General features: G+C 33.2%; 1 protein-coding gene across 1 annotated transcript in view; it reads left to right on the forward strand.

Moving 5' to 3' along the window:
- The window catches only part of LOC118181577 (uncharacterized), a 115,117-nt gene that overhangs the window by 26,592 nt on the left and 63,965 nt on the right, over nucleotides 1-24,560 (forward strand). Inside the window, exons 3-4 of the mRNA XM_085814590.1 lie at nucleotides 14,997-15,151; nucleotides 22,924-23,089. Of these exons, the coding sequence (XP_085670716.1) occupies nucleotides 14,997-15,151; nucleotides 22,924-23,089 (321 nt within the window). The remainder of the gene's footprint in view (nucleotides 1-14,996; nucleotides 15,152-22,923; nucleotides 23,090-24,560) is intronic.

Raw genomic sequence — 24,560 nt, forward strand, 5'->3', positions numbered from 1 at the left:
AATATCTTGTTGCCAAGAGTGCATATTTTTTTTTTTATGTATTGATTTCCATGCTATTCAGGTTCATCCATGGTATTCTGTCCTTGTACCTACATAGGCAAATAACTTCAAATCGAAATAACTGCCGAGGTAAAAAAAAAGTTACCTGAAAAGAATGTTAAAATATTAAATGACTGCGGTGTAAAAATACAAAACATCGACTACTCAAATTACGGCAGAACTTAACATATCCTTAAATTAAGTCGTTTGTATAAAAACTGCCTTTTGGAAGTTTCACAGAGTTAATACTCGCCATTAACCTTGCGAAACTACACAGGATAGATATCAAAACCACTGATAAAGAGTAACTTTGTTTTGCACTGGTTTCAGTGGTAGCAGAAACATAAAACTTCGACGGTGCACAATATAAAATGTGTATTCTTCAGCGATTTGTTGATCTTCATCCGCTTGGAGAGTTTATGTAGCAAATTTTTTCAGAAGGTCACAATATGAATTATCTTCGGCCTAGATTCAAGCATGGAGATAATTGTTGGCAGATTATTGATGTTCTTCTTTGATCTCCTTCTTTGTTCTGGAATATGTCCCAACTGGTTGACAGTTCTCCTGTTCTCACTTTTACAAAGTATTGCTCTTGGATCAAGAAGATATCTTTTGTAAAAGAAAATTTCTAATTTATAATACGCTGTTTGTGCTTTTTGGAGGTTTATTTGGGTAATTTTTATGCGTTCTTGCTGTTTAGGAAATTTTCATATAATTGATTGGTTTTTGATAGCTTGAGATGCTTCAGAATTATTACACACAGTAGTTATTATGAAGGCGGTGCTTTTCCTAATGTGAAAGGTCTTGGCTGATGAAGCATCTGAAGATTCCAATGAATTCTTTGATAGTATGGGAACTCTCTCATGAGGAACAATTTATTCTGAAAACATTTGTAAAATACTTTCTTTGTGCATTGAAACACCCACCTAATGCAGTTATGGATCCTATTATTGGAACGGAATTTGGGGATTAAGACATCTAGGTTCAGTTCTAGGATAGATGTGATTTCTTTGGTGATGATGTTCCCGGGTTTTGTCTATAATGATCTTCGGGGACCTCAGTGCCGACGTTTGATATCTATATAGCTGATTACTGATTCAGATGCTTGCAATTTAGTTCTTGAAAGCTCGTTAATATCTTCTGTTGACTCACAGGTCACAGTTATTGCTCCTTTTTTTATGGGTGACCTCTTTTGATTTTTGCTGTAATTTTATAAATGCGAATGACCTTTTCCAGATTTTTTGACAGCAGTCTTTCAGGAATTTTCTTTAGGGAAATGAGAAGAACTGGTGCGTCTTTTTTTTTTTTTTTTTTTTTTTTTTTTTTTTTTTTTTTTTTCAGAACTTTTGTATCGAAAATCAGGTTTGTTAGTGACATTTGTTATTCTTGTGGCAGCAAATCGCCTCGCTTCTTTTTTTTTTTTTGGTGTGCTTCTTCGGAATAATTGGAACGATGGCTTGATGTATTGGGAGGTCTAGCATCTTCTTGTTGTTGGGATGTGGTGCTTCTTGGAATTTCCTGATTGGCAGGGTACTGATGAGAAACTGAGTTCTCTGCGATAAGTGCTGGAGCGCAAGCATTAGTATCGGATATATTACTTCTCTGAGGTTGCCTCTTAGTGCCTCGGGGATGATATAGTGGTTTCATCTTCTGGCGTTAGCTCTGATGTTAGTTAGCCTGATAAATTTTGAGCATAGGTTTTAAATGTCATCTGGTTGAAAGCCTTGAAAGTTCAAAACAGGATCTCCGAAGACAGTAATTTCGTCTTGTATTGAAAAACCCTCATGCGGCTGGACGGAATTATGTTTTACGAGATTAACTTGTAGAGACAGTAGGTTATTTCGAAGCCGGAGAGATGAAAAATGAGCAATGCCTTCACCAGCTCTCGAATACGCGCCGAGCGTGCTGGCCACTACATTACGAGGGCATGCTAAGAAGGTTGGGGAAATACCTTTTAAACTGTTGTATTCGACTTGTAGAGTCATTAGGTTAATTGGAAGCAGAAAAGATGAAAAATATACAACCGCCTTCGCCGGGAATCGAACCACGGATCTCTGGAATACCGGCCCAGCGTGCTACCGTTACACCACGAAGGCACGCTAGGGAAGTGGGAGAAATACCTTATATACTCCTATTTTTAAAGAGCGACTATTGTTTTAGGGAACCTAGTAGCCAAATCCTGGGTGCGGAGAATCATCATCCACAACCCTTTTAGTTCGGGCGCCACTTGTAGAGTCATTAGGATATTTTTTGGAGGCCGGAGAGATGAAAAATTAACAACGCCTTCGCCGGGAATCGAGCCACGAACCTCTGGAATACCGGCCCAGCGTGCTACCGTTACACCACGAAGGCACGCTAGGTAAGTGGAAGAAATACCTATAGACTGGGATAGGTTGTCTTTGGTTATTAACTCCTGATAATTTTTTTGGCATGCTGATGCCATTCTGAAAGTTATGCAGTAGTTGAGGTATCTGAATACTCAGAGCAGTCAGTTGTTGGCAGTGGTACTGGATACTTTATTAAATTAGATTGTGTTGTCTGCTCTCTGTAGCATTTTTTAGGTGGACAGAGTTCTTTGTTTCAGTGACCAGCTTTTGATGCTTTGATTCGCTGTGATTAGTACTGAATGAGCTACACTGCACTTAGTTATTTTTGGTTAAATACTTGCGAATAAGCATTGTGCTTACTGTCTGTTGTAACCTATTTTGATTCACTAAAGGCATTGAGTTGATAATACTGGGGATTTCCGATGGCGTTTGGTTGATGTTAAGCTGTGTTCTTTAGTCAGAATACTGAATTCTACAGTTCAAGAGAATAGCTAGCACATCTGGATAATTATTCGAACAAAAAGGTGAGAATAAACCGTTAAATAGATTACACTTAGGTACAGCAAACATAAAAAAATAATCCATAAGGTTTGCTTTATATATAATAAAAGAAAGAGTCTCTGTGTGTGTGTGTCTTTCATTCGTTATTTGATACCAGCACTTAAATCCGAGGAAGTCTGAGGAAGAATGATAAATGAAGGGGGTCGTCTGGCTTGTAAGGTTGTTTTTTCATCTTGGAGGCTAGCTCGGTAGTGATATTGATTTACAGACGAGGGAGGTTCTGCTTTTATTGTGCTAGAGAGGTGCTGAAAATCGAAGTCCAAAAACAAAGTTAATTATAGAAACAGGTATTAATTGAGATAAGAGACTGGTTCAACTAATTATAAGAAACGTTGATTAATCAAAAAGCTGAAAAACTAATTAGTTTTAAAGAATGATGTTTAGAAAAGGAATTATGGTCTTGCATACATTAACATTTTTTGAAGTCCAGATTTGGCAAATATTTGGAAATTTGATGCTAATTAGATCAAATATAGGGTCGACTATTTAAAAGACTAGCAATTTAATTTAGAATCAAAAGAATAAATTGGATTTAAAGTAAGGCAATTTGGGAAGAAGCTATTTAATTCACATTAATTTTTTTTAAGTTAAAATTTTGTAATTAGTTAAAAAAATGTATCTAATTGGAATAATTAAATAGGCCAAATATTGAAAAGGCTATTAATTAAATTAGAAATCCAATTTTTTTAAGATTTAATGTAAGTTAATTAAGGTTTTGTTTACATTAAAAAATTTTTGAGCCCAAATTGTAATTAATTCAAGAAATAATTCTCATTGGAATATTTATATTAAAAAGACTAGTAATTTAAGCACGAAACGGAATCTAATAATGGAGTTCAGGAATCCCAGTTTGGGAAAGAAGTGAAGGAGTGGATGTGTGGTAATCAGGGGATCTTAATGATAATCAACGGCTGTCTAGTAATAGGTGTAATTAAAATCTTAAGCGGGGATGTGGCCAAAAACATGCGCTTGTCATCGTTCTGCTCTGTCCATCGTTTAAATACATGAATAACTATATAAAATTGTGGGGTGCAAAACGCAGCCATAATGATGATGTGTGAACTTGTTTATGCTTATTAAGGTTTGATTTATCTCTACATATAATAAAAGAAAAAGTCTGTCTGTGTGTGTGTCTTTCATTCGTGCTGCGCGTAAGCTAATAGACCCACGACTATGAAATCTCATACATAGGTGCATCTACACAACAGCCAGTGCACCTCGAAGCGATTTTTTCAAAATTCGAACCAGATTTTTTTTTAAATTTTATCTTTTTTGATGAAATCGCATCATTTTGAATAGTTTCATTCTTTTAGAAATGTAGTTTTGGCAACAGCTTTTCATTCAATGCTTTGTATACTGGACTGCTGACTGTTGAAAATATGAGATAAAATATTTATTGGCTATTTCACCGTTTTTAAAATACTGAAAAGTTAAGCATGATCTTTAAGTCTTTTTTGCAAACGGAAGTTGTTTAGTTTATTTATTAGGATAATTAATATTTGTATTAAGGAATATTGCTTATTTCATGCTGCTTATTTGCTTTTGATTTTTGGACACGCACATCGCAATCTTCTTATTCTGACGAGCATGTGTTTCACGAGGCACAACAGAAAGAATTTCCCTTTCTCTCTCTCTCTCTCTCTTTATTAGCTAATGGCAAAAAGATTTGTATGTTTTTAATTATGTCATCCACAAAGCACAATTTTGATTAGTTATTGCTTTCTGATGATAGTTTCATTCTTTTAGAAATGTGGTTTTGGCAACAGTTTTTCATTTATTGCTTTCGATACTAGACTGCTGACTGTTTTCTCTTGAAAATATGAGATTTATTGCTTATTTCATTGTAATTATTTTAGATTATGTTTTAATTATATATAATTTTAATTATATAAAAAGTTTTGCATGATTTTTTTAAGAAACAAAGTTCTTAACTTCCTTTATACCATTTGAATTCTTAAGATTTTGCAACAGGAAGTTGGTGAACTTATTTATTATGATAATTAGTATTTCTATTAAGGGATATTGTTTATTTCGTTGTAATTTTTTTTTAATACATGATACATTTTTATTGAATTTTTTTTATAAAGTTGTTCTGCGGAGTAAAATTCTGTGCAGGTTTTAAATTTAATGTTTGGTGTTCCCTTTAGACATTTTTACGGTACATTTAAAAGCCAGACGAAGCCCGTATGAAATATTTTCTTTTCCGTTCTGTCATCTTATGTACCTATGCAGTTATCTTCTAATTCTCAGGTTATCTATAAAATTATTACACACACATATGCAAGGTGTTTACATATTTTTAGAACAATTTTGATAAAAAAAATTTCAAATTAAGCAAACGTTTTGGAATAATAATTTCTGGCAACAGGTTATCAAATCATCGTGTGAATGACTAAAATTGAGGCTGTCGTTGTCAAGAGCCTTGAGCACTATATAGGTAACAACCCGACTTTAGCTCAAGTCAGCCCCCAATTTTGAGAGAGTGCTTACCTGGAGATGGACCCGAAGGTCTCCCACTCCTCTTTCCTAACCCAAAACCACACAAATGGACTTTCGGATCACCGTATATTTAGAGTGCGTATGTTGTGCAGACACGATACATTTACAAACATGCATGCCTTCTCCGGGGTTGGAACTCGAGCTCTTCATTATAGCGCTATCCCGATTAGACGACTTACGTAACCATAAATACGCTGAATGTGGGTGGAATGTACAGTAAAGATGACGGGCAGTAAAAAATGAAGGCGTAATCTATTTTACATTAATACTAGCTTTACCCGCGGCTTCGCTCGCGTTGATGTCCTTAAATAAGTTTAAACTCCGCGTGAATATTAAAAATACACTCCGCGTAAAATTTCAAAATAAAGAACATTCGAGCGTCTTAAAACGATAAAACAAAATTATTTACCTCACACAGTAAAATGTAAAGAATATAAAATGAAAATGCAATTTTTTAAGCAAAAATAACGGAAATATACAACACGAATGAATAGATCTTTAAAAAAATACGAAACAAAACATTAAATATATCTCAAAAGTCGAAATGTCGATAATAGTTTCAAGTCGGTAAGTTAATTAGAAGTTATTAATTTTAAAATGATTTTCCACGTGTAAATCCGTGAACTTTGACTTTTTCGCCAACCCAACGGTCGACCGGATATCAGCTCCCTCCCTTCCGTCGCTTACCATTGGCTAATCAAATATCCTCCATGTTTAACTTTTCATTGTATGTGCGTTTGTGTATCTGTGTGGTTTCTATAAAATATTAGCAACTAATTCTTTTGCTATTATGTATTTCATGATCAGTGGATTCATATACAGCAGAACTCCAATTATTCAAATCAACTGGAACCCATTCGGATAATCAAAAATTCGGATACTTGGATTTTTTCCGAAGAAAGGGTCTACGTACACTTTTGTTAATTATTGAGTAGAGACATTAGGACTTTTTGGAAGCCAGAGAGGTGATAAGTTAGCAATCGCCTCCGGGAATCGAACCACGGACCTCTGGAATACCAACCCAGCGTGCTACCGTTGCACCACGAAGGCACGCTAGGGAAGTGGGAGAAATATCTTATATACTCCCCTTTTTAAAGGGCGATTAGGGTTTTAGGGGACCTAGTCACCAAATCCTGGGTGTGGAGAATCATCATCGACAACCCTTTTAGTTCAGGCGCCACTTGTAGAGACATTAGGATTTTTCGAAGCCAGAGAGGTGATAAATTAACAATCGCCTTCGCCGGGAATCGAACCACGGACCTCTGGAATACCGACCCAGCGTGCTACCGTTACACCACGAAGGCACGCTACGGAAATGGGAGAAATACCTTATAACTGTATGTTGAAAATGTGAGGGGGAAAAAAACTATTTTTAATGAAAAAGAGAATTTAAAATGAAGCGGCAACAGTTTTACGTACATGTTAGATAGCATACTGTACAGTACTTACAAGTGCTGAAAGACATTGCTTGCCGAACATCTCGGTCAAAGTTAGCTGTTTGACGAACACCGTGCCTGCACTTCAAATTTCTTAGTCAGCCGTTACATGTTTTAAAGGATGACTACCCAAACTTCTGAGCTGACATTTTAGCTTTTTCACAAAGAATCGGGCCCGAAATTGGGTTTTCCATAGAACGTTACTGCAAAAACCACTTAAAAATAACATCATCTAATATTTTTTTTTTTTTTTTTTTTTTTTTGCTGCCTTCATTGATTTTCTTGAAGAACTACCATCTTAGTTTTCAAGCAGTTATACTAATTTTAAAAGTGTAGGTTTGCTCCTTTTAATGTTTGAAATCGTTGATTGTCCAACACTATGTTTCTGTCTTAATTTTTTTCTTAAATTCTGAAAGCGATTCGGATAATCGGAGATTCGGATAGTCGGAGTTTGTATAATTGGAGTTGTTCTATATATACTTGTATATTTAGGAAAAAACTGAGAATTCAAAGTTGGAATACGGTCTTTGTAAATAAATTTAAAGAAGGATTGAATATACACGCTATTTTCTAATATAATTTTGCTTCATAGAATAGAACTGTATATAGAATGTAAGTATAGTAAGCTCATTCTTGTATATGTGATTCGATCGATTATGCGACGACTTCCGCTTGAAGTTTCCGCTTGAGGAATAAAGAAATTCTCTCATACATATGCTGCATTTTGAAGCATTTTTTTTAGTCACGCTCTGCAAAATTTTATTGCATTAGCTGGCTCAGATAAAAAGGATCTTCTTTTACTATATCATGTTATACTTTACAGTGTCACGGTCTTTTGAACACTTCAAGAACTTTAATTTTAATTTCTTACATGATTTGTGAAAAGGAATTTCAGCAATGCCTTTCAAAATTGCCTGACCCTCACCTATCTATCCTACCTTACCTTCCTTTCTTCCTTATCAAGCATGACGGATAATTCCACCCACAGGCATCTGTTACTCTGCTTATCTCAGAATTCATACATGTTAAGTGTGTTGTATAAAAACTGTTATTAAGTTGCTGAACGCCGTAACTTCCGCCAGATGCATGTTCGTATAAGACCGTATACTCCAGGAATATCTTTCTTGATTTTCTGTTATAAGTTGCATAGCTGGCGCCAGCTGTTATACCGAGTAAAAGATAGATCGCATTCAGATCTTCGTTTAAATCTCCGATATGATTAAGATAAGTTAGAGTATTATGGAGCGACAAAAGAATTTTGAAAGGAATGGTTTTTTATTTAATTTTCAACAGCTTCTTCTGTTATACGTATTTTACAATGAGCTCTATGTAAAACTCTCACTTAGAACCCATTGACATTATGTAAATTATATCGATTTTTAAATCGACGAAACGGAAATTTACTCGCTTTACATGTTTGCTTCCAGTATTCATCTCGCGGTCAATTTTTTAAATTGTCAAATATGTTGCATGTTATGCAGATATGGTTAATAAACTCAGAAGGATGCTGCTTGTTAGTGTGACCATCTATTCACATATTTAATTGTTTTTGCAATTCATGAATAAGTCCTCTAGTTTTAGTAGAGTTTATCTCATTTCACTGCATTTTTGTTAGATACGTCCTTTGTTTTGCTCCTATCTTTTACTGTCGTTGAAATGGTTGAATATGAGTTTTTTCATGGCGAGCGATAACCTCGACTTTTTTTCATTTTAATAAGCTTCGATAATCTTTATTTTAAAACCGAAATTTAGAGCCTTCCTTATCTACTTTATTAGAACGGAATTTTTACCCGTATTACTTTGCGAACTAGGCATTATGATAAATATAAAAAATGCAGCAAGATGTACATTTGTTTCAATTTCCAAGAAAATGCTATCGTGCCAAAACCTTGAAATCTTCAGAATTAGGTGGGCGTTGGCAGCAGCTAACAGTCTTTGTATAACAACTTTCCGTGGTTTACACCCACAAAATGTGCTAAGCAAATCTTTGCCGATGTTGCTTATTTCTCGTTATTTGCTTGTTCTGATGAGAAATAGAATCTGATATAAAATAATTGCATCACACGTTTTTGAAGATATTTTACATCTCCAAGGATATAAAAATACTGTACTACACCATACTGCAGGTAATTTACGTCTTCAAAGATATAAAATAACCACATTGCGTCTCTTTCCCGAAACTTAAATTGCGTCGGAGCTCGGTCCGTCACTTCTCAGTTTTTGAAATAGACTGCAATATTAACTGGAGCCCTAAATAAGAAGAGTTCTGACACATTGTTTTAATAAACCCAACTTTCAGCAAAAAAATATATAAATAAACAACTTTTGATCTTGAAAGTTTTTATTTTAATATACCTCCAGTATTTTGTTATAAGCGAACTAAAAAATCGATTCGAAATTCAGAATGCCTACCTGTTTTCCTTTAGGAAACAAACTCTTTGACACTAAGAAAATAAAAGCCCCATCCAAATATCAAAACCTTATTCTACAGGAAGTGCAATACATTTATGGGTGTTTGTTTAAAAAGAATTAAATTATTTTCCTGGGAGTATCAGAAGTAGTCACTCCGAGTGTTCCGACGTACCCACATATTTGCTATCGGTGGTTTCAATTATTCGCGATTTACAAGAGATCGGCGAAAAAAACCGCTGTTTCTACTCTGAAATGCCTTTTAAGTTAAAAGGAGCTTAATATAGTGAAATACTAAGATAATCTTCTCATACATGTAGAGTGCTATTTACTTCCATCGAAAAAGACTGTATGCAAACTTTTCGAAACGATGTAACTGAATATGGGGGAATCAGAATGGTATTATTTATTAAATATCATGTTCTTTGCGCTTAAACCATAAAATTCAGTTCAACAGCAATGTCGCAAAATAATTTTAAAATGAGCATATCTTTAGAATTTCCGATACACAGTTTCGCGCGCTGATCATAAAAAGGTTCCCCACCCGTAAGGCCCACCAGCGGCCGAGGGGTAAAGTCGCTGAACAGTGGTAGTTCGTTTTCTTTGCCATAATTAAATACACACACACCTACAACCCCCCGTAGAGTGTTGCCATTGCTCGCTTTTAAATCTTTGAGTTTGTTAATCAAAAATTCATTAAAGTTTTATCAAAATATGAAATCGATAATAAAACAAATTTCAAATTTGGGCTTTTAGATATTCGCAGTAGGATTACGTCATTCAAAATTGGATGGCTCTAGGTACCCTTATTTTATCACAGTGCGAGAAACATGCATACTTTTATGCAGATTCTTCATTATTTAATTTCTTGAAATATAATACAGGGCGATAATATTTGGTGGCTACAGTTTTGAAAGTGAAACAGACATTTATAGGGATTCAACACAAAATCGCAAAACGAAAACAATAGTCATTCAGGGACAAAGCCCCTTTGGACTAAAAAAGGCTTTGAAGTCCAACCATATTTCATCTAATATGACAGACAGAAAATTCTGGAAAGACGTATTCGACACTGTGGAAATCGTTAGATGTAAGAAGAGGTCTCTTTAGCTCAGCTTCGAGAAATCTCTGTCTTACTTATGTCCAGGACGAACAAGTGAGTGAGATGACCAGGAGGGGAGGAATACATTTATGCAGATTCTTCATTATTTACTTTCTTCAAATATAATATAGGGTGATAGTATTTGGTGGCAACAGTTTGAAAGATGTAACTGACGTTCAGAGTGATTCGACGCAAAATCGCAAAACGAAACCAATAGTCCTTCAGGGACAACGCCGCTTTGGACTAAAAAAACATTAAGAGATACTTGTGTATAGAATAATTTGGAAGTTGCCTTCCTCTCAGTTTTACTTCTTTTACCAAATAATACTTTTACATACAGTAGCCTCTGAAAATACATGAATTAGTTTCACCAGCTAGCGAAACTATGAAAACTGGTTAACACCGGGGTTTCAGAATTTGAATATAAGATATTTACCACAAAAATTTTCAGCTTTTTTATAATCCATTTGTGATATCAAGATGTAAAAAAAAAAATTAAAACCAGATGTCACCGGAAAAGACTTATACCAAATCAGTATTTTATCAGACGTATTATTACATCAATCAAAAATTTGTTATAGGGGTTTAGAAAAATTATAGCTATCACAAGCAAGATCAGAATTGTCAATTTCCAATAAAAATTGAAACCATTCGAGCCCATTTCAAATAAGAACTTGTATTAAAGAAATATTTTTTTATTCACTTCTAAAACGGCTAACATCGAAAGATGAATAAGGAATTCAAATTTAATTTAACTGTCTTGCACTATCTTGCAACCAATTACTTTAAGATTTTGATTTACTATTTGGAAATTTTTCTTGTTTGGAGGTGAAGACTTTTTTTCCAGTAGCTCCCGTCTAGATAATTCAGACTACCAAATCTGAAAAAATAAAGGAAGGAAGTTAAATACAATTTAAATGTCGTTTGTCTTTCTTTCCGGAGGATTCTCAGACTTCTTTACTTTTCCGTGAGATGTAATTAGAAACACGACCGTCTGGCGAACGAGAGATCCGGAATGCGAATTTTCGCAAGGACATTGCACATTTTTTATGTTTCCTGCTTCGACAAAACGACTGATTTTACATAATTACTATTTATTTTAGTATTTTCATTATTAATTAGTTTATTGCTTTAATTATTAGTTATTCTATTGCATTATTTTTAAGCAGCTTTGTCGAAGGCCTTACATAGACTCCGGAATTTTGAATTTTACAATAAAGATACTACTTTTTGCAAATGTATTCTAAGACAACCAGATCGCAGGAAGCGAATAACCTTAAATAAATAACATCGGCGAAGGTCACGTAGCGCACATTCGAGCGGTGACAGCTGAACGTGACACATATACATCTGTTCGATTTTTTTTAGAATTATCTACATCCTTCCACGGAGATAAGTCAGGGAAATTTTTCAATGTAAGACTCTGCAAGGAACTCATTTATCTGAAAAGGATCGCTCAGGCGATAGAGCCCCAGAATAAACACCGTATATCGCAGTATCGCAGATCTGTACGCGCTGATTTTCCGATTCCATTTTGACTGACCATACTGCTGCAGTGCTACCTTCGAGTATGCCAAAAATGTCATTTTTTAGGACTCCCTCCGAATATGACGATGAGCTAAACGAGTACGATTCTGAGCAGTGATCTCGATCGACGACGTCTTAACCGAACTTAAGAAGAGAAGATTTCCTGAAAGAAAATAGCATGCCGAAGAAGGGGAAAAAGGAAACATTTAAAGCGATGTCTGATATTGAGAAGAGCAGCACAAAAAGACCAAAAACCTCAGATGAAGGAGAAGATCCTAAGATACTTGAACTCGTGGAAATTATTAGGAAAAAAGGAATCGATTCTCTTTTGAAGACCATCACCGGTAAATCGGTAGAAGAGCGTACAGCTGAAATGAGAAGTAAATATCCTAACTGTTATCCAAGTAATGAGCAATCCTGTGATGAAATTCCGAATTCTGATAAATGGATAAAGCAAAAAAAAAAAAAAAAAAAAAAAAAAAAAAAATGCAGTAAAAGCCTCAATCCCAGCTGAGCGGATAGAAATCCAAAACGATAATCGTTATCAGCCTTTGAAAAATGATGAAAATTAAGCGGAAGGAGCAGCTACCTAGGAAGAAACGCCCCCGCCGATCGTTTTCAAGCAACGAGCCATTGACTGGATTAAAGTACGCGAGCTTTTAATGAATGTTTGTTCTGAGGAATTTGAAGCGAATACGAAGGCACAGTCTTTATACTTGAATGTAAAAATATTAAAGATTACCGCAAAGCTACTAAAATACTACAAGAAAGGAATATCCCATTTCATTCTTTCCAACTTATAAGGGAAAAAACCTATTAAAGTTGTACCTAAAGATCTACCTGAGATGATGACAGAGGAAGCTATCTAGAAAGACTTGGAGAGAAGAAACTACCCTATAATAAAAGTGAAACAATTCACTAGAAGCCTCAAAAATAATTTTGAAAAATTACCAATATTTTTATTAGAACTAAGGAAAACGCAAGCTGGGTATGCAATTCATCAATTGAACATGTTCAGTGCGAATGTAAAAATATAAAAGTTTTCACTTAAGAAGCATATAATCCAATGTAATTTGTCAGGAATTTGGACATTCCCAGCACCTTTGTACAAATCCTGAGCGCTGCTACAAGTGTGACAAACACCACCTAAGTCAACTTTGTCCACTGAAACCTGAGAAGAAGCTGACCTGCCTGTTCTGTTCCGAACAACATGTTTGTTCTTATCGTGGATGTTCTGCGTATAAGAAACGTTTCTGAAAGCAAGAAAATCCCGCAAAAACCTAACGTTCCAGTTTTCACTCCAGATGATTTCCCACAACTATCTGGTACTAATCATATCAAAGAAATTATTTTTCCGAAGACTGTCTACAGTGAGAAAATGAAGAACCCCCCCCCCCAAGAAGAATTTCATGAAGCGATAATTGGCTTCAAAATCCGAAAATTTCCGAAAATCAGCCGCTAAATCTACTACCGAGAAGTTTGCTGCAAGTTTTAGCGCCGCTCTTACATTGATGAAATTTGCAGAAAGTAATGAATGAACTAGAACTGTACAAGAAGTTACTGTTGAAATTATGTCATTTTGAAATTTTTCGGAATTTGTTACCAAAACTTCGTTTCAAACAAGCAGCTTCTCTCGGGGTCAGTACTTGGGAGAGTTGGGAGAGTACCCACTCTCGTGACTGTCTCCGACGAATCACATTCACCATCGCAGCTCGACGGCTTTGTACTTCAAAATTTTTACTTTCAATTCAGTACTTCAGTGTATTTTGACATTTACGCTGTTTAGAGAAGCGCTAGTCTCTTGTGTCAACAAAAACCAAAGCCATAGGGCAAATTTCCCTGCTAACTGGTAAAAGCTGAAAAGCTACAGGCTAGTAAATGCCATCACGATCCTAGATCCACGTAGCGCATTTTGCTTGGCTCTGTCTCGCTGCTTTTCGCATATGAAACCAATGAGTGTATATATTTAACTTAATTAAATGCGTAACTTAACTTTAATACCTAACTTAAATTAAATGATTTTAGTCTAAGCTGTTTAAAAGCGATTCGTCTGCTTCGTTTTAAAATAGCAGCATTAGAGTATCAAATGGCAACAGTCACTTCTGTTGTATAAATTTATCAAGGGCGGTTATTTCAATAAACAAAAATATTAAATTAAATATCACAGGGCTGAAAATGAGTGACAGCAAAATGAAAGGGAAAATGATCAGAATATGATACATTAATTCAATGCTGATGCTTATTCATCGTTAATAGTTGAAGCTTCTACATCACAGAAAGAAGAAAGTAGCACTTAGATAAAAGTAAACTGCAGCTGAAGAAGACAGCTTTTCTTTTTTCCATATTTTCACTTCTTTATTGAGTCTTGTTTTCAGTCGTCAATTCAATAAAATTATATAACTTAAATAAGTTTACATATTCTGTAACCGCTTCGCTGAAAAATAGTTTATGTAACTGTGTTTCATTATTATAAAATTGCTTAAAAAGCATATAGCCGCCTAATTTCTTGTTTTCTCTTTCATGGGAAAAGAAAATGCAGATATGCTCGTAGAAATGTTGTATAAAAATAATGCATTTTCTAATTTGACCCATTTTCAGCCATTCTACTGTCCACAAACATATAATAAACAAAACTACATTGTAAACAAAATTTTAACAAACAAATGTGAGCAGCAGATATCATTTATTATGTTATAAAATTAACCTTTCAGTATTCAAATATTTGGTATACAATGATTTAGTGTAACGATAGGTGAGATAGTATTAAAGGAAATCAAGGAATTTGAGAAAAAATTATAAAAATTCTTAGGGAGGATGAAAGAGAAAAATTGTAGAAAATCTTAATTATTATTGTCAAACATAAAATTCTGTATGCCAGTCAATTCATTTTCTGAAATAGGATTTTATTTCTCATAAATTAAATAATGATTTTATAATATACACAAATTTTTGATGATGAACACACATTATTTTAAATTGTGTGGTTCCAAAATTAAATATTTATAATTTTGTTTATTTTGCACTGTAATAATATATCATTAATTAAATGCTGTTATCTCTCTCTTTTTTTTTTTTTTTTTTTTTTTTTTTTCAAAGGTTGACATTTTATGTGAACTCCAGGGGACATCTACATTTGTTTGTAAACAGTGAGCATAAAGGTGCTATTTTACTAGGACTTCCAGTAAAGGAGCAATTATGGATTTTACTGGACTTATATGGAATCACTGTTTCTGCAAAGTTTGTTTCAAATTGTAAGTTAAAATTAATTTTTATATACTGAAGTGTTATATTTCTTAATCTGGCATGTATTTTATAAAATGATAATCTGCATCTTTCTATAGTCTAACTCTGCGATTCTTAAACTTTTGACTAATGCGTACCATCTTAACAAAAATTGACAACCTTTAGTATGACCAATACAAAGTACTACTACCACCACCACTCTTGAACAAAGCTCAGATCACATAAATTTACGAGTGTTAGAGAAAAAACTCAATCAGAATTTTAGGGTTTTAATTTTTAAATTTAATTGTTAAAAATACTTTGCTTCTTTGTGTACCACCTATTTTTGCCTTATGTACCACCAGTGGTATACATACCACCCGTTGAGAACTCCAGCGAGTTGTTCATAATCCTCAAGTATACTCTACAGAAATTAGAAACAAAATTAAATGTTTTCTAGACTGACATGCTAAAACCATGTTTTAATATAAGTAAACATTTTAACATAGATAACCTAAGTTTAGCATGTTGACCTAGAGCATTTTATTTTATTTTTAATCTCATTCTAACCACATGCACATTTTAATTCTTCAGCATACTTTATAGAAAATGAAAGTTTTAATTTTATTTTGTGTTACATAGAATTTGAATGAAACTATTGTAAACTGAGGTATAAAAGCACCGTTATTATTATTATTAGCAAAAAGTTAGATACCATTTTGTTTCAAAGTTTTGTTCAAAAAAATTTGTCAATGTACATATACATATTTATAAATGCACATATGTATGCACATACCACATCCAGTGGCGTAGCTAGGGTGGGGCAAGGGGGACATCTGTCCTAGGGCGCAGCATCCAGGGGGCGCCAAATTAATGCTACAAAATCTTTTAAGGAAATGTTTTCCATTCTTGGCACGCAGAAAGGGGCGCAAATTCTTCAGTTGACCCCGGGCGCTGGAAACTCTAGCTATGCCCCTGACCACATCTGCACACATACATACATTTCTGAATCGAGTCCCAATAACAGAAGAGTACCGAGGCTGTTGCTAAATTACAGTTGTAAAACTGATTTACATATTTTGCATCTTACACGTACACATATATTTACACACATAAAGCATTTATATACAGTCAAAAGTCTTTAATCTGAACTCGTCGGGACTTCGTCGATTCTGGATCATAAATGCACACATGTATGCACATACACACGTACCACATCTGCACACATACATGCATTTCTCAATCGAATCCCGATAACAGAAGAGTACTGAGGCTGTTGCTAAATTACAGTTGTAAAACAGATTTACATATTTTGTATCTTACACACACACATATATTTACACATATACATATATTACACACACATATACTATACACATATACACATAAAGCATTTATATACAGTCAAAAGTCTTTAATACGGACTCATCCGGACTTCACCGATTCCAGACTATAGATCATCAGTTTAAATCTGGTAAGATGGCATGCAGAGATTATAAAATTAAAAATATGAAACCTTAATTTATGAAATAAAGAGCAATTATGATGGTAAAGGTATCAAAATTTACAAAAAAAAGCTTAATATTTCATTTTTTACTTTATTAAACATTTCTTTCAAACGTGCGCATGCGTAAAGCATACATTACGCATAGTCGAAATTAGAAAATTGCAACCAGAAAACTATTTGGTTTGTATTCGTGATATTTTTAAAGACGAGGAATTTGATTTAAATCATATCAAAGGCGGAGTACATCGAGATGAAATACTACATTATAAGCCAAATAAAATAAAAACATCTGCTCTGAAGATTAGGATAGTGCTGACAGATCAACTTCCAGGTCATTGCGCGCCTCGACGTGCACCCCTTCCCCTCTGCGCAAAGCAGCGTGAAATTGATAAACAGGTTTCAGAATGGTTAGAGAAACAAAGGAGCCTTTATCCATTTTTTGCAGCAATTTCACTTTTTGTTTGATGGACATCGAAACATGCTTTCCCTTTGTAGATTCAGCATCGGAAATTCTATTTGACATAATCGAAAGTTCCAACTTACTGTTATAAAATTGCTCTAACAGTCTTCAAAAAATAATAAGCCGGTTCCAATTCGAAGATTAAGGAACAACGCAATCTGCAACATTAACTGAAATAGATAATTTTAGCTTAGCTTATACCGTCCGTTATACATTAAACGCGCATCCATAAACTTATTATGCACATGCGTACATGCATATGCGCATACGTAAAGGTATTACGTGCATGCATCAACGCAAATTTGCATTGACGCATGCGCAGAAAGTTTGTAGCTTTGAGGTCCGGATTATCAACTTTTGACTGTATATATATATATAATTTAAAAAAAAACATGATTTCAAATTTATTGTTTTCCTGGCTTTTCAGTTAATGTGTAATTGAAAATTTATTTATGGTTTTAAATTTTTAGTGACTGAAATAGGCTTCTTTAATGTGTTTTTATTTTATAAATTAATTACAATACCAACTGCTCATTAAACTCATTGGTTAATAATATCCATCATTTTTTGGTTTTAAATTTGCAGGAAACAAAAGAAAATATATGTGTACTTGTTAATAGAGAAATTTTTTGTTTATCAAACTCACTTTTGCCACTTATAAAAGTCATAATGACTAATATTTATTCATTTCTAAAACATTCTACTAATTCTCACCAAAGTAACTTATATTTCTCCATTTAGCAAATATTATACACTTGTAGTTCTTAGAAAACTTGTTAAAATGCTTTCTAACATTATTTTACATTGTTGCACTTTAAATGTCCAAAATGTTTCATGTAAATTGAAATGAGCAGAAGAGAAAGCATTGGTCATGCTTGTAACCACAATGTTCAAAATCACAAACAAAATAAATAAATAAATAAAATAAAATAAATAAATAAAATTCCTTTTTTTGACACGAAACATGAATATTGAATCTGGAAAATCTCTAGATGATTTTTTTTAATCTGCATAATTTTAATGTATTGAAATAATACTAGTTCATTGAAAATATCTAAAAGTTAAGCCCTGAGTGAGAACCATATGCTGTTAAAATACTATGAAGTGGTTGGTAAATGCAGCCAAAGAAACTTTGCATTTGAATATGGATTTACCCAAACAGTTTTATGCAGTTTACTTAAACCTAAAATTGAGGAACTAACAAAAAGGGCTAAAGAAAGTATCAAAGGGATGGGAAGTCAAAAGACACTCAGGCTGCTCTTTTAGAATGGCTTCAATCTTCAATACTAAAGCAGTGGCCATATTGCTAGAGCATTTTTGACTCTATAAAATTTGTTAAAATACTGGGACAAGATTTGGTTTCCACTGTTGGATAGCTCAGAAGGCAGAGAGAGAAGTAATATAGTTTAGTAAAAAATTGCATCATGAAAAACAGGCTACAGATTAACACCTGGTTGATTCCTGGATAAGACATTTTACTTGAGTTGCTAATGGATTATAAGCTATATGAAATTTATAATTACTAGTTTCAAGAAACTAATTTGTTTTACAAGCATTACCATTAGCACCCATTACTGTTTAAATTTGAATCAGCAACTGGGTTTTAAGGAGCTCAAAAAAGGGTTTACTGTGTTATTAATGTGTAATGCAGCTACGAAAATTAAGATGACATTCATAAAAGCTAAACCCCTCAAGGAATCAAGAATTTAGCTGTTATTTAACATAAAAAAAAGAACTCATGGATGGCAATTAATATCTGTGCAGATTTTCTTTTTAAATTAGACAACACGTTAAAATAGGGGGGGAAAAAGGTACTTTTCTGTTTTGCCGGGGCAAATGATAAAGTCGCCAATAATGGTAGAACTGATGCCAAACGGAATATCTTTGCTGGTAACCTTTTACGCTTCATTTTCAAAATAAGTCGCAGCTATTTCTTATCAGATTGATTGTTTCTTTCAATACTGGCATACAATTACATAGAATTTTTACCCAGATAGTTCAATTTTGCCCTAAGGCCATTCGCAGTAATTAGTCAATTAGGATGCAATCACATTGCTCATCCGAAGTCAAAAATATAGAAAAGACAACGTCGAGGGTTAAATTCATCAGTTCTAATGAGAATGCATCAGCAAAGTAAAGCACTGCAGTTTTACATAGTTTCTGAGTAAGCTATTCGTATGAATTGAAATAATTCTTGCATTTAAATTTGTATTCCAAATTAAGATTTAACTTGAAATTAATGTAGATAATTACTGAGAGAATAAGATTGATTTTTGTAGCGTAGTTTACGTGAGATGAGATCACTTGGAGTCATGTGATATGAACCAACGAATCGGGCTGTTGAACCATTAAAGCATAGTAAATTCTTAAATAGTCTTTTCAGAAATTGTCTTTATTTATTGGTTTTTTACAAAATTTTAAACCATATGAAAATGTTTATGCCTTCAAAATAAAAAAATCTTAGCACTAACATTTGTTAACATTTTTTATGTGTATACTGCATGCTGTCGCCAACAAAGTCCGCTTGGTGAGATTTGTGCCGGTGAAACGGAAAAGTACCAAAAACATTTTACTGTTAGATAACTGCAATACATACCTTTTTGATGTTCTGTGAAGCATTAAATTAATGCATAAGTTGTATTAATTAATTAAATTAAGTTGTATTAATTAATTAAATAGCCGCCAAAACGATATAGTGGTTAAGAAAGCCTGACTGTTATACTGAAGGGCCTAGGTTCGAATCCCGGAGAAGGCATGCTTGTAACTGTCCGTTCCTTCATAGGAGGCAATGGTAGCCCACCTATTAAGTGCCTCCATAATAAAGGGACCACAACATCTGGCCTTAGTATAGATTAATGGATTCTGTTACAAAACTATAACTGTTCACAATCTGCCATTGGGGAGGATTAATTAAATTAATGCAACTGTAGGAAATAAATTTTTCATTCAAAGTTCTTCATCATTCAACCTTTAGACCAGGTTATTTATAAGGTTTTCATATATTATGTGAAGTTTGTCTTTCAAAATGTGATAGGACATCTTGCATGTTGTAGAAATACAAACACTTTGAAGGACATAACTAAGTAAATATCTTTGTTTGATGCTATCCATATTAGAACTGAATGCATAGGAGACACTTCATAAAAACACAATTAAAAATTGCTTTAGAAATTTGCTTTAAATGTGGTTTTTATTTGGAAAAATCATCAGAGAAATGGCAAGCTTTAGTCGTTGATAAATGTTATGGACATTGGAGAGGAAAATGATCGAGATTCATTTTTGTGATATATTGCAACTGATAATAATTTTGATGCAACACATAGAAAACTGATTTTTATATTATAAAAAGTGATAAAAGAGTTTCAGAAGCTGAAACTGACTATGAAATTGGTGTAGATTCTTAAGCCATGTCAATCTCAACTGAACTCAGAAAACTGCAGCAGATTCATTAAAAAAACTCTTGAAAAGAATAATAGAAAATCTACAGAAGACTAACTTTACTAATACAGTCAAAAGTCGTTAATTCGGACACCCATAATCCGGAATGATCTATAATCCGGACCTCAAAGCTAAAATCTATCTGTGCACGCGCCGAGTTGATGCATGTGCATAGGCGTTTACGCGTGCGTGCAAGGACCTTACGACTGCACATATGCGTCTGCGCAAGCGCAGAATACATTTTCGCGTGCGCGTTTAATGTATAACGGACGGTATAAGCTAAAATTATCTAATTATCTATTTCAGTTAATGTTGATGATTACGTTGTTCCTTAATCTTCGAATTGGATCCTGCTTATTATTTTTTGCAGACTGTAAGAGCAATTTTATAAAAGTAAGCTTGAACTTTCGATTATGTCAAATAGAATTTTTGATGCTGGAGCTCCCAAAGGATCTAGGAAACGAAAGTATGTTTCGATGTCCATCAAACAAAAAGTGGAATTGCTACAAAAAAATGGATAAAGGCATATCCTTTGCTTATCTAACCGTTCCGAAATCTGTTTATCAATTTCATGCTGCTCTGGGGGGGGGGAACGCCTCGGCGCGCAATGAACTGGAAGTTGATCTGTCAGTGCTATCGTTATCTTCAGGGCAGACGTTTTTATTTTATTCGACTTATAATTCCTTACTAAATGTAGTATTTCATCTCGATGTACTCTGTCTTTGATATGATTTAAATCAAATTCCTCGTCATTATAAATATCATGAATACAAATCAAATAGTTTTCTGGTCGCAATTTTCTAATTTCGGCTATGCGCAATGTATGCTTTACGCATGCGTGCGTTGAAAGAAATGTTTAATAAAGTAAACAAATAAATATTAAGCTTCTTTTTTTTGTAAATTTTGATATCCTTTAGATCATAATTGCTCATTATTTTATAAATTACGGTTTCATATTTTTAATTTTATAATTTCTGCATGCCATCTTACCAGATTTAAACTGATGATCTATAATCCAGAAAAATCGATAATCCGGAATCGCCAAAGTCCCGATGAGTCCGGATTAAAGACTTTTGACTGTAAATACAATTGAAAAACTGTTAATAAACAATCTGAAACTTATTAAAAAAAACTTTTGGTACTTTTCCGTTTCGTCGGCGCAAAACTCGCCAAGCAGACTTTATTGACGACAACATACAGTGTACACATAAAAAAATGTTAACAAATGTTAGTTCTAAGCATTTTTTATTTTGAAGGCATAAACATTTTAATATTGTTTAAGATTTTGTAAAAAGCCAATAAATAAACACAATAAATTTGTAAAAAGATATTAATTTAAGAATTTACTATGCTTTCATGGTTCAACATCCTAATTCGGTTTTTCATATCATGTGACTCCAAGTGATCTCATCTCACGTAAACTACACTGAAAAATCTAATTCTCTCAGTAATTATCTACATTAATTTCAAATTAAATCTTAAATTGGAATACAAGTTTAAATGCAAGAATTATTTCAATTTGTTTCTTACTCAGAAATTATGTAAAACTGCAGTGCTTTACTTTGCTAGTGCATTGTCATTAGAATGGATGAATTTAATCTTTAATCTTGCCTTTTCTGTATTTTCGCCTTCGGGTGAGCCGTATGATTGCATCCTAATTGACTTTATTACCACGAATGGCCTTAGGGCATAAAATTGAACTATTTGGTAAAAAATCTATGTAATTGTTTGCCAGTATTGAAAAAAAAAACAGTCAAGCTGATAAGAAATGGCTGCGAATTGTTTTGAAAATGAAGGCGTAAAAAGTTACCAGCGAGGATATTACATTTGGCATCAATTGTACCATTATTGGTGACTTTAACGCCTGCGCCGGGAAAACGGAAAAGTACCAAACATATTTATTGTAATATTTTTATTGTACATTTTATTAAACATTTTTATTACACATTGGAATAAATTTCAAAATTGCATAGTTTCATTGTAACATTAATTTTAATTATTTTTTCAAGTCATTAATTATTAGATTAGTCAATATTGTTAGGTATTGGTAGATCTAATGAGCATAACAATTATTGCGCATAAATAAAAATCTTTTAAACCCAATCATTTAATGTAAACTCATATGCATTTGCAAAGGATGTGATTTTAATAAGGTGTAGGCTTTACTACTTTTTGCTTCTGTTATAGTATATCAAAATAGCACCCTATGTAGACAAAATTATATTGATGATAATTTTGATAGAAAGAGTACTACTGCATTGGGGGTCTAGTATTAATTTCATTTATTTCTATTATTAAAGAGCAGTTATTGATTCTTATGGAGTAAATTTTAAGATTCAATGTTTGTTAAATCTTTCATACTTTTTTTCCTAATTTTAATGCTCTTCAAATTTAAGCTGGAACTGCCCCTTCAGAAGTGATTGCAAGAGGGCCAGAAGCTGTGCTGGCTTATCAGCATGCTCTTAGCAGTGGTAGTACTTCCTACTATCATACAAGAATTGCTTTGGTTGGCCCTCCTGATGGAAAGAAAACAGTTCTGAAGAAATTGCTTGTTAAATCATGGTATACTATGTTATTTATAGCCATTTAAAGTTTAAGCTATGTAACAAGATCATATATTTGAAATATCTATATTTCTGTATTTTTAGATTTTGTTTATAAGGTCTCATTTTTTTATGGAATGATTATTCATTAAGTGCTTATGGTTTTGTAGTTACAGTATTTTTATTCATCTAATCTGTGTATTCTTTTTGTAAATTTTAAGCATCATAAGCAACACTCTGAATAATTTATATTTTTAATGATTTAGGAAAATTTAAACACTTTTTGAAAGATATAATTTAAGACTAGTTTTTCTGTGTTACCATCAATGCTTCATTTATATCAGAATTATGTTGTAAATTTGCTATTAAGATGCTTGAAATTTCAAAATTCAGTAAATTGTAATAAATTAAAAATTTAATTGATTGTTTTACTTAAACTTAAGTTGAAGCTTAAATTTAGAGCAAATATTTCATAACAAATTTTTGTTATGAAAAAAAGGCCAAAGCATGCAAAATATTTCATAACAAATTTTTGTTAATCATAAAATTGCCTATATATTTTTAATGAAAAAGCACAAGTTGTTGGAATATTTAAGTTTTCAAGTGTAAAAATATTTCTTAAATTTTTAATGTATGCTTATAAAAAAGTGATAAAATCAAAATTGGATATTCTCTGGTCGTCTGCAGCCACACAAAAAGAAGCTAATACATTCGACAACTTTGTGAATTGGCATAAAACATTTGTTTGACTATCTTTACCGTCATAAGTTCTGTTATATTCACAAATAACAATAAAAATGAACACTTTACATATAGTTGGCTATTGTTGTTTGTATATTTGAAAATATATCCAAAGCAAGATAGTCCTGTGAGATTGTAGAAACTGGGGCTGCAGATAATGAAAGTACCCAAAATTGTTTTTATTTCTGTATTAAATTACTTTTCATTAAAAACTATGGTATAAAAGTATATCTGAATCGTTTCCCTTGTGAGTTAGACATGAATATAGCACCATATTATATATTTTTTAAGCTTCTGAACTTGTATAATTTTTTTTTAATTTTAATATATTTACAATTTTTATATTTGATTATCCTTTTTATCCATTTCTCTTTTCTATTACATTAGCAGGTACCCAAAAAAATCATCTGATTATTCATCTTTTAGTAAGTACTGTTGTGTGCATAGGGTTCATAATGGATTGAATTTGCATAGAACACATGATAGGTTGATAAAATTTATTTTCCCCAAAAGAAACACTTTACTTTTGGAGCCTTCCACAAAAGTACTCATTTGGTTACTTTTTGGTGGTGTAAGGATCTTAAGTTTTACTAACGTTTATTTTATTTTAAATCTTTACTATCACTTCTTATTTTCTACTTCCGGCCAGAATTATAAGCGTGAAGGTTTTTATGCAAAGTTGTCTGGCGAACGCCAAGTATTTAAGTTGTGGCCTTTTGCCAAGCGAAAGAGAGAGGAAGCAGTTGAGT

Source organism: Stegodyphus dumicola, chromosome 4, assembly GCF_044657685.1.
Source record: "Stegodyphus dumicola isolate Sdum_Otavi_A_Nest chromosome 4, ASM4465768v1".
In the NCBI taxonomy this organism is placed as follows: Eukaryota; Metazoa; Arthropoda; class Arachnida; order Araneae; family Eresidae; genus Stegodyphus; species Stegodyphus dumicola.